This window comes from Echiichthys vipera (genome assembly GCF_963691815.1).
Source record: "Echiichthys vipera genome assembly, chromosome: 2".
Taxonomy (NCBI): Eukaryota; Metazoa; Chordata; class Actinopteri; order Perciformes; family Trachinidae; genus Echiichthys; species Echiichthys vipera.
The window spans coordinates 36,643,812-36,658,713 of NC_139827.1; the positions used below are offsets into that span (position 1 = coordinate 36,643,812).

General features: G+C 39.7%; 1 protein-coding gene across 1 annotated transcript in view; it reads left to right on the forward strand.

Moving 5' to 3' along the window:
• cd5 (CD5 molecule) overlaps positions 1–10,004 on the forward strand; it is a 38,003-nt gene extending 27,999 nt beyond the window's left edge. The window contains exons 2-5 of the mRNA XM_083935619.1: positions 4,575–4,706; positions 7,102–7,152; positions 9,502–9,567; positions 9,746–10,004. Coding sequence (XP_083791745.1) covers positions 4,575–4,706; positions 7,102–7,152; positions 9,502–9,567; positions 9,746–9,816 — 320 coding nt within the window. The 3' untranslated portion in view covers positions 9,817–10,004. The remainder of the gene's footprint in view (positions 1–4,574; positions 4,707–7,101; positions 7,153–9,501; positions 9,568–9,745) is intronic.
• The last annotated feature ends 4,898 nt before the right edge of the window (positions 10,005–14,902 follow it).

Here is a 14,902-nt window from a genome sequence, read left to right on the forward strand (position 1 = left end):
TTGTATGTGGCTGTACAATGTCCTCCTATTGATACCAAAGCATAAAGCTATTCTTTGCCAGCTGAACAGTAGGTAATTTGTTCAGGTAGAATATTGTATTGTGGGCTACCAGGACGGCCAGTTATTATTGTTGGTGGGCCCCTTGAGGTCAGCATTTCCCTTTGGCTCATTTGCAGTGATCTTGAGTTTTGAAATGAATTCATAATGAAACAAAAACATAAATGTAGGGCCTCCAGTGTTACAAAGTTCTCTTGATTGACACCTCCTTCAAACTGCTTGCTAGGGAACAAAATTGCCCGTGCATATCCATTAAGCTCAAAGAATAACCGATCCAAAATCATGATGTCACATCCACCTCTGTCAGTTTCCCTTGCAATGTGCTGAAGGCACCTCATTGCATTAGTGAAAAAAATCCTCATACTCTCCTCATTACCATTTAATGCTAACAAAAAGTTACTTTGAAAAAGAAGGCAAATTAGTGGAAAAATCAGATTTGCAACTGCAGCAATTTACAAAATTATAAAGTTGTACTTATAAAGTTGCCATCTTGATTTCAGTTCTTCCACACATCTCCGCAGTAAGCTCCCAGAGCTGTGCACCAATTAAAGAATGAGGCTTTATACTATTTCCTGTTTAAACAAACTAAATTCCTGTTTTAGTAATTTTGAGTATAATAATGTTTGTAAGAGAGTATGACAGTAAGTGTGTGTGACTATAGTAGTGTATGTAAGAGAGTATGATAGTAAGTGTGTGTGACTATAGTAGTGTATGTGAGGGAGTATGATAGTCAGTGTGTGTGACTATAGTAGTGTTTGTAAGAGAGTATGATAGTAAGTGTGTGTGTGTGTAACTATAGTAGTGTGTGTGACAATAGTAGTGTATGTAAGAGAGTATGTGTATGTGACTATATGTGAGAGCAAATATGAATTATTTCCTAAACGGCCTCTCATATCACACTCTCACACACGTTAACCCACGTTACACTCTCTCACAAACAAATATACATACACATGCTAGTCACACATATTTGTTCTCAACTCCAGTGGCTTACGTCTAAAGCTAGTGTTAAAATCCGACACGTAGCCTCATGAGTTGGCATGTTGCTTTAGCTTTCTAAAACAGAGAGTATCGTTAATTTCATTATGGGATGACCTGAGATGTCTCTTAAGATTCGTGGTGTTTTTTTGGGGTATGAAATTAAAATATTACCTATTATACCTATTAACTTCGAATTAATATTTTTTTTTAATTTTGACAGGTTGTACATTGCCTTTTTGTCCCATTCTATTTCCATTGTAGCAACCAATAGCGTTGGGCGTTGCTGGTTGCCAGGGTTGTCTGTTGTTGGGTGCAGCTACTGTAGGCTGGCACTGGGTGAAATGAAGAGTTTGCCAATCCTGCAGCTGCTTCGGAGCTTCAGTGAAGGGGACGTTATTTGTCCCAGCAGCTGAGTGAGCGGAGACGGGCAAAAACCAGAAGCAATATAGGCCAAGCATTCACTTCATGGACTGAGAGAAAGGAGTTCAACGGCATTGAAACACATGCCCAAATGGCTAAGATCACTTTCATCTTTACTTAGCTGGAACAGCTAACGCTACAGGCTAACGCTGTCAGTAAAACTCCTCTAATACTTGTTTTTATGGTGCGATTTTCCGGAGGTTATGGGTTAAAACAGGCTCAAAATGACTCTGGTCTCCTGTAGGCTGCTGGGCCGGGTCTGACCAACCTGGCAACGTGACTACTGGAATTATTTTTTTGTTGTTGAGACTAGGATCTTGAGACACTAGATGGTGGTGTTCTGCTCAATCTCCATATTCAACCTTTAAGCAGAGCTTCGTAAACATCAGTACTGCTTGGCAGACTAAAAGAAAAGAAAAGGAAAAAAAAGAAGCTGATCCATTTAGGAATCCCTCCGCTGGACATATAATTGTCTACAGCTGAATTTGCTGGCCGACAAAACAAGAGACCAGAGGAGAGGGAGCTTCAGCCATAGATAATCAATCTGTAATATGACTAGATACTTGTTTGATTTGAGACGTGAGGTGACTGTGATGCGTTTTGCAAATGTGATGCAATAGTTTCCAAAATTGACTGGAGCTATCACACACAGAAAGACAGATATTTCTTTGATGCCTAAATGTTGAGCAGACCTCTGGAGTGCAACTGGATCTAACCTTGGACCAGGCTATGTCTCTGTTGTGGATGGCATTAGACAGGTGTGGGGAGAAGCAAGGTTTCTTATCAGGGGTATGTCTGTCAGCATAATGTTAAAAGACTGTGAGAAGCTTTCCAGTGCCAAGACAAGATCAGTAAAGGAAAAGACATTATCAATGTCAGAGATGGCATCATTTAAAATACCTTGAAGGTTAACATGCTTATTATTTTTATAATAATAATAATAATTGATATTAAGGGCAAATCCCCAGAGATAGGGCATTTGTGTGGTCTGTTAGTAAGTATGACATCTATTAGTGTGGGGTTAGGATGATTTTTGAAGTGAGGTCTAGTAGATCATATTTGACCTAAATGGAAACGCACCATTGCCAGTGGGCTGCAGGGAAAGCTGCAGAGCACGCCCTCTCTAAAGTCCTCTCACTCGGCATGTTCCCATTACAAAAAAGGACCCCGGAGGGATTTATCAGACTCAGGAGGTGACGTATTGATCCTAGGGTAATTGTTGATACAACAGAGCAGAGCTGCAGCACTTCTTTCTCCAAGTGAGGAAAAACAGAATAGTTGCAGTTTGAATAATCTACACTGGAGATCAAAATTAGAGAACAAATTATAAATATTATTCTGAAATATTGTTGTTTTTATTGTTCAGAATTTGATAGAATATAAGCTGTGTACGTATATACCACTACTGTACTATCATGTTTTTAAATAACCAAGGAACTTCAACAAAAACTTTTATTTTGTGAAAAAAACCCATCAAAATTAGAGAACAGTAACCAGTGTCAGAAGAGAAGATTTCAACAATGTTTTCTCCGGGCTCTAGGATTCAAAAATAAATAAGAAGTGTAGAGGCCACAGCTTTGAATGACTTCAGCACATCTGCGCCCACAGGACATTACTAGTTTCTCACACTGCTCTGGTTAGATCTTGTTCCATTCTTCTTCAGTCTCTTCCACAGTTCGCTAACTGGAGTGGGTTTCTTGCACATGACTTTGTCGCTGAGGATTTTCCAGAGATTCTCTATCAAATTCTGAACAATGACAAATAACAGTATTTCAGAATAAATTTAGTATATATATATAAAAAGTATGAATAAAGACAAGTTTGAAACCTAGTAGATGACTGTTGTCCAGCAGATAACAACGTGGAAAAATCTGATACAGTACAATTAAAAAGAAAAGTTTCTGAGTTTTGGAGTCAATTCTATTGGTTCTTTATTGGGAAGAAAGAATGCAGTACAAAAGATGTACCATGATTAATTTGTGAATTTGTTAAGGTGCTTACTGTGGGTCTTACATGCCAACAACACAAAACATGCACACAAACACAACATTAATGAAGAAAACTTGCCTAGAAAAGTTATTTAACAGTATTTCAACAGGGCATCTCAAAAAGTATAACAGGTGCACAGTGAAAATCATCTTTAGGGGAAAGAATAGGCGATTTGGGCAAAGTACCCGAAGTGAACAAGTCCCCACTGCTGCGTTGGCGTCTCCCTCCAGTATGAGTACGATTGAATGGGAGCTGTCATTAGAAGCGAACCTTTTCTACAATCTTCACAAACCTTTACCTCATGAAGAGAGCTTGCAATGATTTACCTCCATCACTGATTAACTCAGGTACTTGACGTTTTCATTGTGCTCATTAGGTTGCCCTAGTTAGAGCAACCTACGTTATATTTCACAATAACACCACATTGAGTTAATTTACTGTGTGTGACCACGGCAGCCTTGATAGAGCCGTCTAATATGAGCTAGCTAAGCAGTGTTAGTTTCGCTGACATTACTCTTTTTCACTGTGTTAAGCTAGGCAGCCGCATGCTAGTCTTAACCAAAACTTAACGTCTGTTGCTGTTGGGAAGAAAGGGAATCCATGTAGGCCGTACGGCCTCAGACAGGGGCACTCTTTATGAGGTAAAGGTTTGTGTAGTTCACACTGTTGTTGGAGCAGCAGAGAATTGCACAGGTTCTTCTCGACTTCCTAGACATCGTTGTCAAAATGAATGCTGCATAAGAGAACGGGTAAAAGTAGAAAAGGTTCACTTCTAATCACAGCTCCCTTTCAAGCACTCATACTGGAGGGAGACGCCACTGTAGTAATAGCACAAACACACACAAACGGCTCACCGTCTATACATTACATGCTGTGATCTTCTTGCTTGCCATTTTTGGCCCAAACTATAACTAGAGTAAGTTGTAAAGTATCAACAAGCACAGACATATTGCTCAAAATAAGGTTGAACCGGTTCATATGGATAGCTGTATTTTATATTTAGTTTTCCATTGTGTAATGAATGATTGAAAGAGTTGTGTTTGATGGAAATATGTGCTTCTGCTGCATGTGTTAATGTGTAGATAGAAAGAAAAGCATGCTGTATCTGTGTGTTTGTGTGTTTCCAGTTGAGCTCCTCCCTGATGTACAGGGTCACCTGCAGGCCTACAAAGTGGTGACAGCTCTGCTCTGCTGCATTCTGCTGGTCCTGTTACTGGTCCGCTTCACCAGACCAACTGTCAAAGCCCTACAGAAGAGATGTGAGTACATGCACATAGGTTCATATGCAATCAGTATTGTGACCTGAAAATATTTTCAGATTAGGTTTTAGACTGTGCAGATTACAGATTATGTCCAAGAAGGGCTGCTGTTTTAAATCCAAAGGATTCTGTCAGACTGATATGTGAGGGATAATGTAGAGAGAGCTGGACATTATTGTCAATGGAACACCTACAGCCAATTATTTAAAAAAATGTAAAAATGATTATTTGATATAAAATGTAATTATTGAGCTAAATAATATTTATTGATTTATAAATAATTTACCGCTTCTGCTCTAAAATAGTCTGTTAGATTCTACGGTTGGAAGTGCGTCCTCCTCAGCAGAAACTGTCAGAGTCTTTCTTTAAACACTGCCAGAGCCCATAACATGTTCTGTTCATGTTAGGATTAATTTATCAATTTCTCGGTCGTCTAGCTCTGTCTCTAACTGCACTGTTTTCTTGTCCTCTTTTTTTTTCTTTACAGCAGACAGTCTAGTCATTAACCATGAATCCAAAGTTTCATGCTCTCCAAATATATTCAAAAGAATTAAATTAAGTCTGCAATACAGATATATATGTAACATAGTGCAGTAATGCATACGTATGTAAGTGCACATGGACAAGGATGGAATTAGTTAAATAATTGAATTTCGACCACAAGACTTGGGTTCAAATCCTGTGTGAAACTAATTCTGATCTTTTTAACATTGTGACTTATAAACATTGAAAGTCCCTCACTCACTCATCTTCAACCGCTTATCCGGGATCGAGCCGCAGGGGCAGCAACTCCAGCAGGGGACCCCAAACTTCCGGGCCACATTAACCAACTCTAACTGGGGGATCCCCAGGCGTTCCCAGGCCAGTGTGTAGATATAATCTCTCCACCTAGTCCTAGGTCTTCCCCGAGGCCTCCTCCCAGCTGGACGTGCCTGGAACACCTGGGGGAACCTCATCTCAGCCGTTTGACACTCGGCTGTGAACCGATCCAGTGAGTGCTGAAGGTCACTGACAATACCATCAGGACCACATCTTTTGCAAAATGCAGAGATGAGATCCTCAACCGACCAAACTGCAATTCCTCCCCACCAACGAGCTGCCGAGGATCCGGACACAGCTCTCGCTTTGAGTGTACAGAGATTGGATGGCCCTCAGAAGTGACCCCCTCACCCCATAGTCCTGCAGCACCTCCCACAGTATCCCCCGGGGGACCAGGTCATATGCCTTCTCCAGATCCACAAAGCACATGTCACATGTGTTAGTTGGATTAAGGAGTTCCTCAAAGTGCTCCTTTCACCGCCCGATTACCTCATCAGCTAAGGTCACTAGCGTCCCACCCTTACTGTTAACAGCTTGGACGTTTCGAATGGTTTTCCAGAAGCACTTTGCTGCCGCCCGAAAGTCCGTTTCCATAATTTTATCCCACAACCGCTGCTTTGCCTCTAACATAGGAGAGGCTGCAGCCCTTCAGGCCTGTCGGTGCCTTGCAGCTGCCTCCGGAGTATTCAGGGATAACATATCTCGGAAGGACCACTTCTTCAGTTGGACAGCTTCCTAAAAAAGCTCCGCCGGGGGTGTGGGTTAAAGAACTCTCCTGGGGCCTCCTCCAGATGTTCCCAGTTCACCAGCACTACCCGTTTAGGCTTACCCGGTCTGTCCAGAATCTTCTCCCATCCTCTGACCCAACTCATCACCAGATGGTGATCAGTTGACAGCTCTGCCCTTCTCTTCACTCAAGTGTCCAAAATATACGGCCTCAGATCAGATGATACGATCACAAAATCGATCATCGACCTTTGGCTCAGGGTGCTCTGGTAGCATGTACACTTATGAGCATCCTTATGTTCGAACATGGTGTTCTTTATAGACGATCCATGAATAGCACAGAAATCTAATCTAACGTCACTTCTTCGGGCTGTGCCTTGACTTTGGCACCAATGCTCTAGAACATTGTGACACTGAAATAGCAAATCACAAGAAAATTAACTTTGTTTGAGACCTTCTTCTGTCCAAGCTAACTTCTGCTAACATTAATGAACGCCTCAGATAAAACATTTTTGTAATGCTAAATATGGCTGTTAGCTGTGTAAACATCTAATGATAGCACAATTAAAAATATAGAAGAACCTTATTTAGAAATTTAGCTTTAAGAGCCGTGAAGGGTCAGTTGATGCAAATCTGAAAATATTGTTGCACTTATATAGAGATCTGCTTGCTTTTGAGTTTCCGGCCCAGATAGACAAGAGGTAGGGTGCCAAGAACAGAGGTACCAAGAGTTCATTGCTTATGGCCCAAACTTTCAGACTGAGAGAAAGCAGCTGATGGTTGTATGAATTATCACTCCAGTATCTGGATGCATGTTCAGTGGTTTGGTCGCTGTGTTGTTGGTTTTCAGTGTCAGAAAGGAGGCAAAATCGCTGGATCGGACCTACACAGAGTCACAGTGGTGAGTCTCTCTCTTGCTCTCTTCTCTCTCCTACACACACGCGCACACGCGCACACACACACACACACACACACACACACACACACACACACACACTAACAAATGCACAAGGCTGGCCCTAGAACAGGGGTCTGCAACCTTTACTATCAAAAGAGCCATTTTGTCCCCTCTTCCAACAAATAAAGTTTGTCTGGAGCCACAAAACATATTTGATGTCACAGCTTATAAAGGTTTATATATAATTATGTGACTCATACAAAAAAATATAATTTGTTGCATTTGTAAAATTATAGAACGAAAATAAACAAAACTGTTGACATTTTATTCCTATTATTACCTGTTATAAAAAAAGTTGTTGTTTGCTAATTTCTCACCCTGCATCAAGCATAAACAAATTAATGTCCACCATCACTAGTTTCCTCAGATTATTTTTTGGGGGTTATTTATCCATGGTTAGCATAAGGACAGCGCGGGTCAGAAATTTAAGATTAGTCACCTGCAGTGAAAGGCGCAGGGCCATAGACATAGGATTTGACGCATATTTTAGTTTCATGTAATATTTTTTAAAAATCACCTTGAACTCCAAGATAACAGGTGTTCCCTTGGAAAGATTGTCTACTGTTAAAAAAATACATGTTATTTATTTCCATGTTATTTTTTTGCAAAGCTACAGGGAGCCACTGAAAAGGGGCTTAAGAGCTGCATGTGGCCCAAGAGCATGAGTTGCAGATCCCTGCCCTAGACTGTCAGGCTGCTCAGAGTGCTCCAGTTATTTTCTACTTGTAAAAAGTCTGGACTGCTCTGTGGTATCCTTCCTTTGCATGGTTGTCATTCAGTCATTGTAGTAGCTTCAGTAGATTTCTGTGGATGCATTATACTGCAGGCAGACTGCCGCAGACGTCTTTGCCATGGCTGTAGTTTTCCAACTCCATGAAGAGGAGAGCCACTTCCCTAGACTTTCCCCAACGGGGTGTTGAGACAGGCAGAGGGATAATGCAATACACAGCAGACTGTAGAACAGGTGGATTTTTTCTTTCAATAATATGATTTTATACACATTATGCAGATACAGTATCTTGCTGAAACACATATGAATGCTATTGCAGTCCAGGGTTTTATAAAGGAATTAAAATCAATTAATGTGTCATTGACAATAAGTGCCGCATGCACAATTAAGATGTTGACTTCCTCAAACTAGACAAAAAAGGATGTAAATCCTGCCTAAATGTGTGGTGACCAAGCAGAGATACAGTATCATTAAACAGAGAAAAGTTGATTTACAGGACAATATATATTTGGAAACAATACAGAATAACTTTGGCTCCGTTCATACTGCAGGTCTTAATGCACAATTCCGATTTATATCTCAACTCAAATTTTTTGTTTGTCTGTTCACATTACGTCTTTAAATGTGGCCTGTCTGTGGTTTGCTGTGTGAACAGCTTAATCTCCTGTAGTGACCTGCATGCACAGTTGATCATTGATGACATCACGCCACAACGGGGTTTTTGGAAGTGAACATGGCAACGGAAACCGGTATTGTAAGACTTTATGGCCCTGTTCAGACATTTCTCTCAAAATGCTATCGAAAACAGATCGGTTACAATAAGACCGTTCAAGTCTAGCATGCATGTAGTGTCAGCCCAAATGCTAATGAGGTCTAAAACGTCACTGTCCCTCCACTGGCCGCCTGCTTCACTGCTGTTTTCCATGTTTGTTTTGATTCTGTTCCTGGATCACGCCTGTAGCACACTCTTTTTCAATCAACTTTATTTGTCATTAATTTACAAAACAGTGCAGTGTGGGTCAGAATGACGTCAAAGTATCTGATTCAGTAGAACATTTAAAAGTGGAATAATTCTGATTTGAAAATGTCAGATTCAATGCAACTTGTGCAGTTCACACTGTCAAAAGCAAATCAGATATGGGTCACATATGAGCGAAAAAATCTGATTTAGGTCACTTGGAACTGCAGTGTGAACGGAGCCTTTGAGCCATACAGCATTATTCCATTATACAGAGGTTGGTGAAAAGCACAGGTTTCATTTCAGACATGCGGAAGAGAAAGCTAACTGTTTATATCCAGTAGAGGTTCCATGGAAAATAGCCCCTAACAAAGTGAGCAGCTTTTTCAGGAAATTGTGTCTTCTGTAAGCCTGTGAATGTTCTCATTCTCATGTAGGAACCATTTGGGATTGGAACGGAGAGCCTCAGAGTAGGTAGAGATGGACTAACAATTTGTTGGTTTGGGTCTACACATGATATTAGTTGACAAGAAGAACAATGTAGAATAACACCCAATGTATCCTTTTAAAGTTCATCTCTCATCTGTAAATATCTATGTTTCAGTGTCTTACAATCGAGGAAAAACTGCTGTTAAAATCAATGACGGAGAGAAGAGACTGTCCTACCCTGGTAACAGACACACACACACACACACACACACACACACTCTCTCTTACACATACACATTTAAAATGTTTTAAGAACCAACCACATCCAACCACATAGTCATATGGTTAGCTCATTGCTCCCCCAGCAGGCATTGTATTGGTTTAAATATGGTTGCTCTCTCTGTGTGATGTCAAATCAGCTCTGGAGCGACTGGCAGTCAGTGACAGCAGAGAGCCTTCATCCAACAGGAACAGTGATTACAACTTCTGACATGGTTGTCTAAATGCATCAGCAGCATCATCATCATCATCATCATCATGCTCTATATGTATGTGGGCTAAACATTTTCTATAGGCATATATTTTCATATGTGCCTATTCCCAGATTGTATCTTTGACAGTGTTTGTTGAGTAATTACATAGGGGAGAGCCGGTACGATTGAAACACAGGATGAATGAAACACATTGAATTCTGACACGTCAAACTTCAGCCCCGTGAATTATCATGTAATGGCGTCATACCGTTCAGAAGTTATCCCCGCTAACCTGTTTATGAATGAGGAAAATAAAATCTTTCGTGCGGTGGTTTTTTGAAATAAACAGTTGTGTTTTTTGTTTCATGTCATAATAATATGACTATATGTACTATGAATTAGTACTTAACACGTCCTGAAGTGTGCAGTGTCAGAGTTTTGAAGTTTAAAGGCAAGAAAGGTTTTAATGTCAGTGGGCACCATGCATAATTGCGGTCACATTGCGTGATCAAAACCAGCATAAATCACAGAATTAATGAATTAATTCATTAAGGTTTTGCAATGAATGACATTGACAATGATATTTTTAATCAACAAAACATGTTTATAACATGCATCAACAGATTAATCCTAAACATTCACTTGACCTTGGAGGAAAATAAGTCAATTAAATGAAAATGCAGTCGTCCAACTGGTATAAAAGAAGAAAGGTGAGTTTTAATCGAAATGCACATCTTGACCATGACGCAAATGAAAAAAACTATTTCTTTGACGTCTTTATATCCTGAGAAATTATGTGAAATTTTAGCTGGGACAAGTGCACTAGTATGTTGTCTGGTATGTTGCATAAAAACAAGAGTAAGGTCAATAGTTTCTGTTTAAAATACGCTGTTTAATTCGTTCCTCATATCGGGGCGGCCAGTGGAACAGTAGTTAGAGTAGCCGCCCTGTGTAAAGAGGCTGAAGGTCTTCAAGGCAGCATGCCCCCCCCCCCCCCCCTCTCACCCCATTTCATGTGTCCTACATAATAAAAGGCTTGAAAAACGGCAACAAAAAAGATCTTTAAAAAAAACAAAACATGAAATTACACTTGTAACTTAAAGAATACACATGTCGTTAATCACATAATACAATATTTGTATACGGAATGTCATCTTTGAAAAAGACGTTATAACAGAAAAGTGTTTCAATCGACTCAATCGCTCTCCCCTACTGAGACATTATTCAAAATTATGTCAAACTGATCATTCACCTCTTGATATGCCTACATTTACAGCATCACATACTATTTGTTTTGATGTAACAGATTCAATATTTATAACTGTAAACGCAAGTGTCTAATACAGGTTTTGACATCAATTTAGCAGACCTTTTAATAAATTAAATTGGAGATGACACCTGAACAAACCTATATAAACTGAAGTTAAATTATGATGTGATATTTTAATGTAACCTTACAGTACTTACAAAGAACCATTTATGTAGCCATCATTGTACATTGTCCTCATTGATCCTGGTTTTTTAATGACACCCTCTGGGCACAGTAATTTGCAGTCCAGCTGAGTCTTTTTCACTGCATCTCAGAGTCAGATGCCAGTTTTGAGCTCCATCCAGTTCATTCTTGGATACAGGTCTTCCTTGCCTGGCCTCTCATCTATAAGCACAACTTTTCACCACACCGATATATTATTAGGAACAATAGAGATATCATAGTTAAAAATAAGTCCCTTTTTTCACAGATCATATTGATTGAAAAATAAACTTGGATGCTTCCTAACAAGTTTTTAATCAAACATAAAGTTAAGGAGGTTGTATGTAAATCATACACAAATATTATCAAGCTAATCATAATATACAAAAATTTAAAGACATTAATACTAGCTGCTCAATCTGTGATTTATAACCAGAGACAGTTGTTCATTTGTCCTGGCTTTGCTCTTACACAAAAAAAACTATGGGCAGACCTAAGCAAATTTATTATTGACTCTTTCACTATAGATTTTACTTTACTTTGGGAAAATGTTGTTTTTGGTTTCCATAATTACCTTAAGCAAGAAGGAAAATGTTACTTTATAATAAATCTGTTTTTATCTCTTTTTTTAATCTAGTTTTTCTAAGAAAATCCCATGCTTTTATGATTTTCAAAAATAAATGTAACTTTGCTTTAAGCTTTGTATAAACTTGTTGTATAATGAACATCGGCCCTCGCACAGGTTCTCTGGATTTTCCCTGTTTACTGTTCCCTGTATACTATTTGTATCTATGTCAGCTCCTTTAAATAAAGCTGTAGAAAAAAAAGTTTACTCTTGGATATATTGGTTACTAACTTGTTTGCTAACCTGCTACAACGCCAGATAGCTTTAAAGTTGTTAGGTGTTTTCTTCCCTTTCAGTTAGGTAAGCAGCATCCCCCTTCTTCCAGTCTTTTTGCTCAGCCAGACTACTCACCTTCTGTACCAGTAAAACTGAGGGACTCAATATGTTTCCAAAATATTTGAATATTCCTTTAATCAGGTAACATTTATATCAAACATTTCAATGATATTTCAACATAAGATGTTTCTTTTGATTAATATTGCTAACCGTTTTGTTTTCAGTAAAGTGATGTGAACCTGATTTTTTTTGCCTTTGAAGTCAGTGAATGGAAATATTGTAGATTCTGAAGAACAAACTGACAGAGATGTGGAGGAGGAGGAGGAGAAGGAGGAGAGAGTGACAGACGAAGGTGGTTACTCAGTGCAGATGTGGTTTCCGCTGCAGTTGTCACCAACTTCCTGTTTGTGTTATTTCTGTCGTAACCTGTATATCTTCCCTCTGTCGCCCAGTTTCCTTTTCTTCTTCTCATGTTTCTGAATCCCTCCTCATTCTTTTGATTTGTTTCTTCTCTTTTGTCTGCCTCTGTTCTTTAATTCATCTGACTTTCTCTTTCTGTCTCCTGATTGGTGAAGCCAGGGTTGAGATTGATTGTTCCTCACCACACATCTCAGCTATCAAGGATTTAAACAAAACTATGGAATGGAAAATTATTTTGTGGCAGTGTAACAGACAGGTATGAAAACGGGCCAGGGGTGAAAAAGGTGAGATGGATACTACGCGGGCTTAGGGGGGGTGCGCCTCCTGGAAGAAAATTTTGAAAATTAGTTAAAAGCATCAATCTGATGCATTTTGAGAGAATAATCAATATGAATGTATAATAGAGTAACTATCTATACATGGTCCAATTATGCTATACAAGAAATGAGACTGACAACTTCTCTCATGAAATGCGCAACAGCAAAACTTCAATAGCGCAATCTGACACAGAATAAAAAAAGCAAACTAGTTGCCAAGATGAATATTGGTTTTGAAAAAGTGTTTTGACTAAATTAATATGGACGTGTCTGGACCAGTGTCTCCATGGCCCGCTTTCACTGTTAATTCATTCATTTTCCATCAAAGGCTTGTTAACTCTTTTATCTCTCCTGTTGTGTTCGCTAACGTTAAGCTTCAATGACTTGATGCCTCTTTCAGCAACTTTAATTCTTCTAGTGATATATATGTCTCCCTTTTGTGTGAGTTTGTCTCCCTCTGTCTGTTTTTCCCTGCATGTGTCTCCCTCTTGTTTCTTTCGTCTAGGGTTAGGGTTAGGGTAGGCGTGTCCCCCCCAGCTGCAGCCTGTTACTCTAATCACCTGGTGGAGTACTTAAACCCAGAGCTGACAGGCATGCTGGACCGTTGTTATCCTTCCCTTGGTAAACTATTACCCCCGGATTGGCATTCCTTACTCGTCTGTGGTTTTCAAGCTCCCCGTCGGTAATTATACTAATTGTTGCTTGTTTTCTCTGTAGTTTCCCGTGTTCCTGTTTCCTCGTCCGTTTCCCTGATCGTCCGTCATTGCCGTGTTCCTGTTTTCCCTCGACCGTCTCGTCCCTAGTTCCCTGTTACCCTGTAGTGTTTTACGTGTTTTGTTCGTCATTTATATTAAACTGTTTGTTTATACTTTTATTCCATGTCCGTGTCTGCATTTGGGTCCAGTCTCTTTGTGTTATCCCCGCACCGTTCATGACAATATAACCTGAAACTAACGTTAACCCTGTGTCAACAGAGCTGCTGGGTAACTTAGATGTACCTGAAATTATTCCAATGATTGAAATCATCACTCATCAAATTCAGTCAGGCTACTGATGTTAGCCATTCCACTTTCCAAATCAGCGAGGTATCTTTTTTCCATGTCCCAAGCGCTTTGGTCTGCACAAGCGGACTGTTTGTACACTTCACAAACCAATCAGGTTGCAGTATTCCCTTCCCAGAGAAAAAAAACTGGTAATGCGAGGCCCTTCACGCTTATATTTCCATGCACTCGTGCTTGCAGAGTGAATGTTTTTATAGAATTCCAGTCTCCCTTCAGGCACACGCACGTACAATAATGCCCCCTCCCCCATTTTTGTTTCAAAACGGCGAGTTTCACCAAAAGGTGAGTGATTTTCATGCCTGAAAAGAAGTGACACTGTAACTCACACCAAACACGGTCTTGCTTTGTTTGGCCATGCTGTTGCCTGCATCAAATGTATACTCTGTTTACAGTCAACTTGAGATTTACTGGTTGTTTTTAGTTGGCTCAAATTGAAATAAAGATTGCAATTTGTGACATTAGCTGATATAAAAAAAACTTTTACTAACTTTGTACCATTCTAGATTTCAGTGAGGGACAGAATAGTACTGTAACTCAAAGAGGTAGTTAAAAAGCTCTGATAAACACACACTGCACACTACCTGCTCATCAACAAATAGTAGACAGACATAGGGACTAGCTTGTGAACACACAGTAGTGCAGCAATAAGCAGCTAAAGTACCAAACCAGGACCCTTATTTATCAAGCCTCCAAAGTGGATCCAAAGTCTGCTTTGCAACTTTATAACAATGGTGGCTCCTAACAAGGTAAGTGTGCATGTATGTTAACTTCATGCTGCTGTTTGAGTAGTCACCACCAAATACACCAAAAAGCACCTAGTGGAGCTCCCACCTGATAAAAACAATTATTCTAACAATAAGGCAACAGGAAAAACACAGAGTTGAGAGAGGCCTGGCAGTAAAAGCGTATCATAAATCAAATTATGTTAAGGCT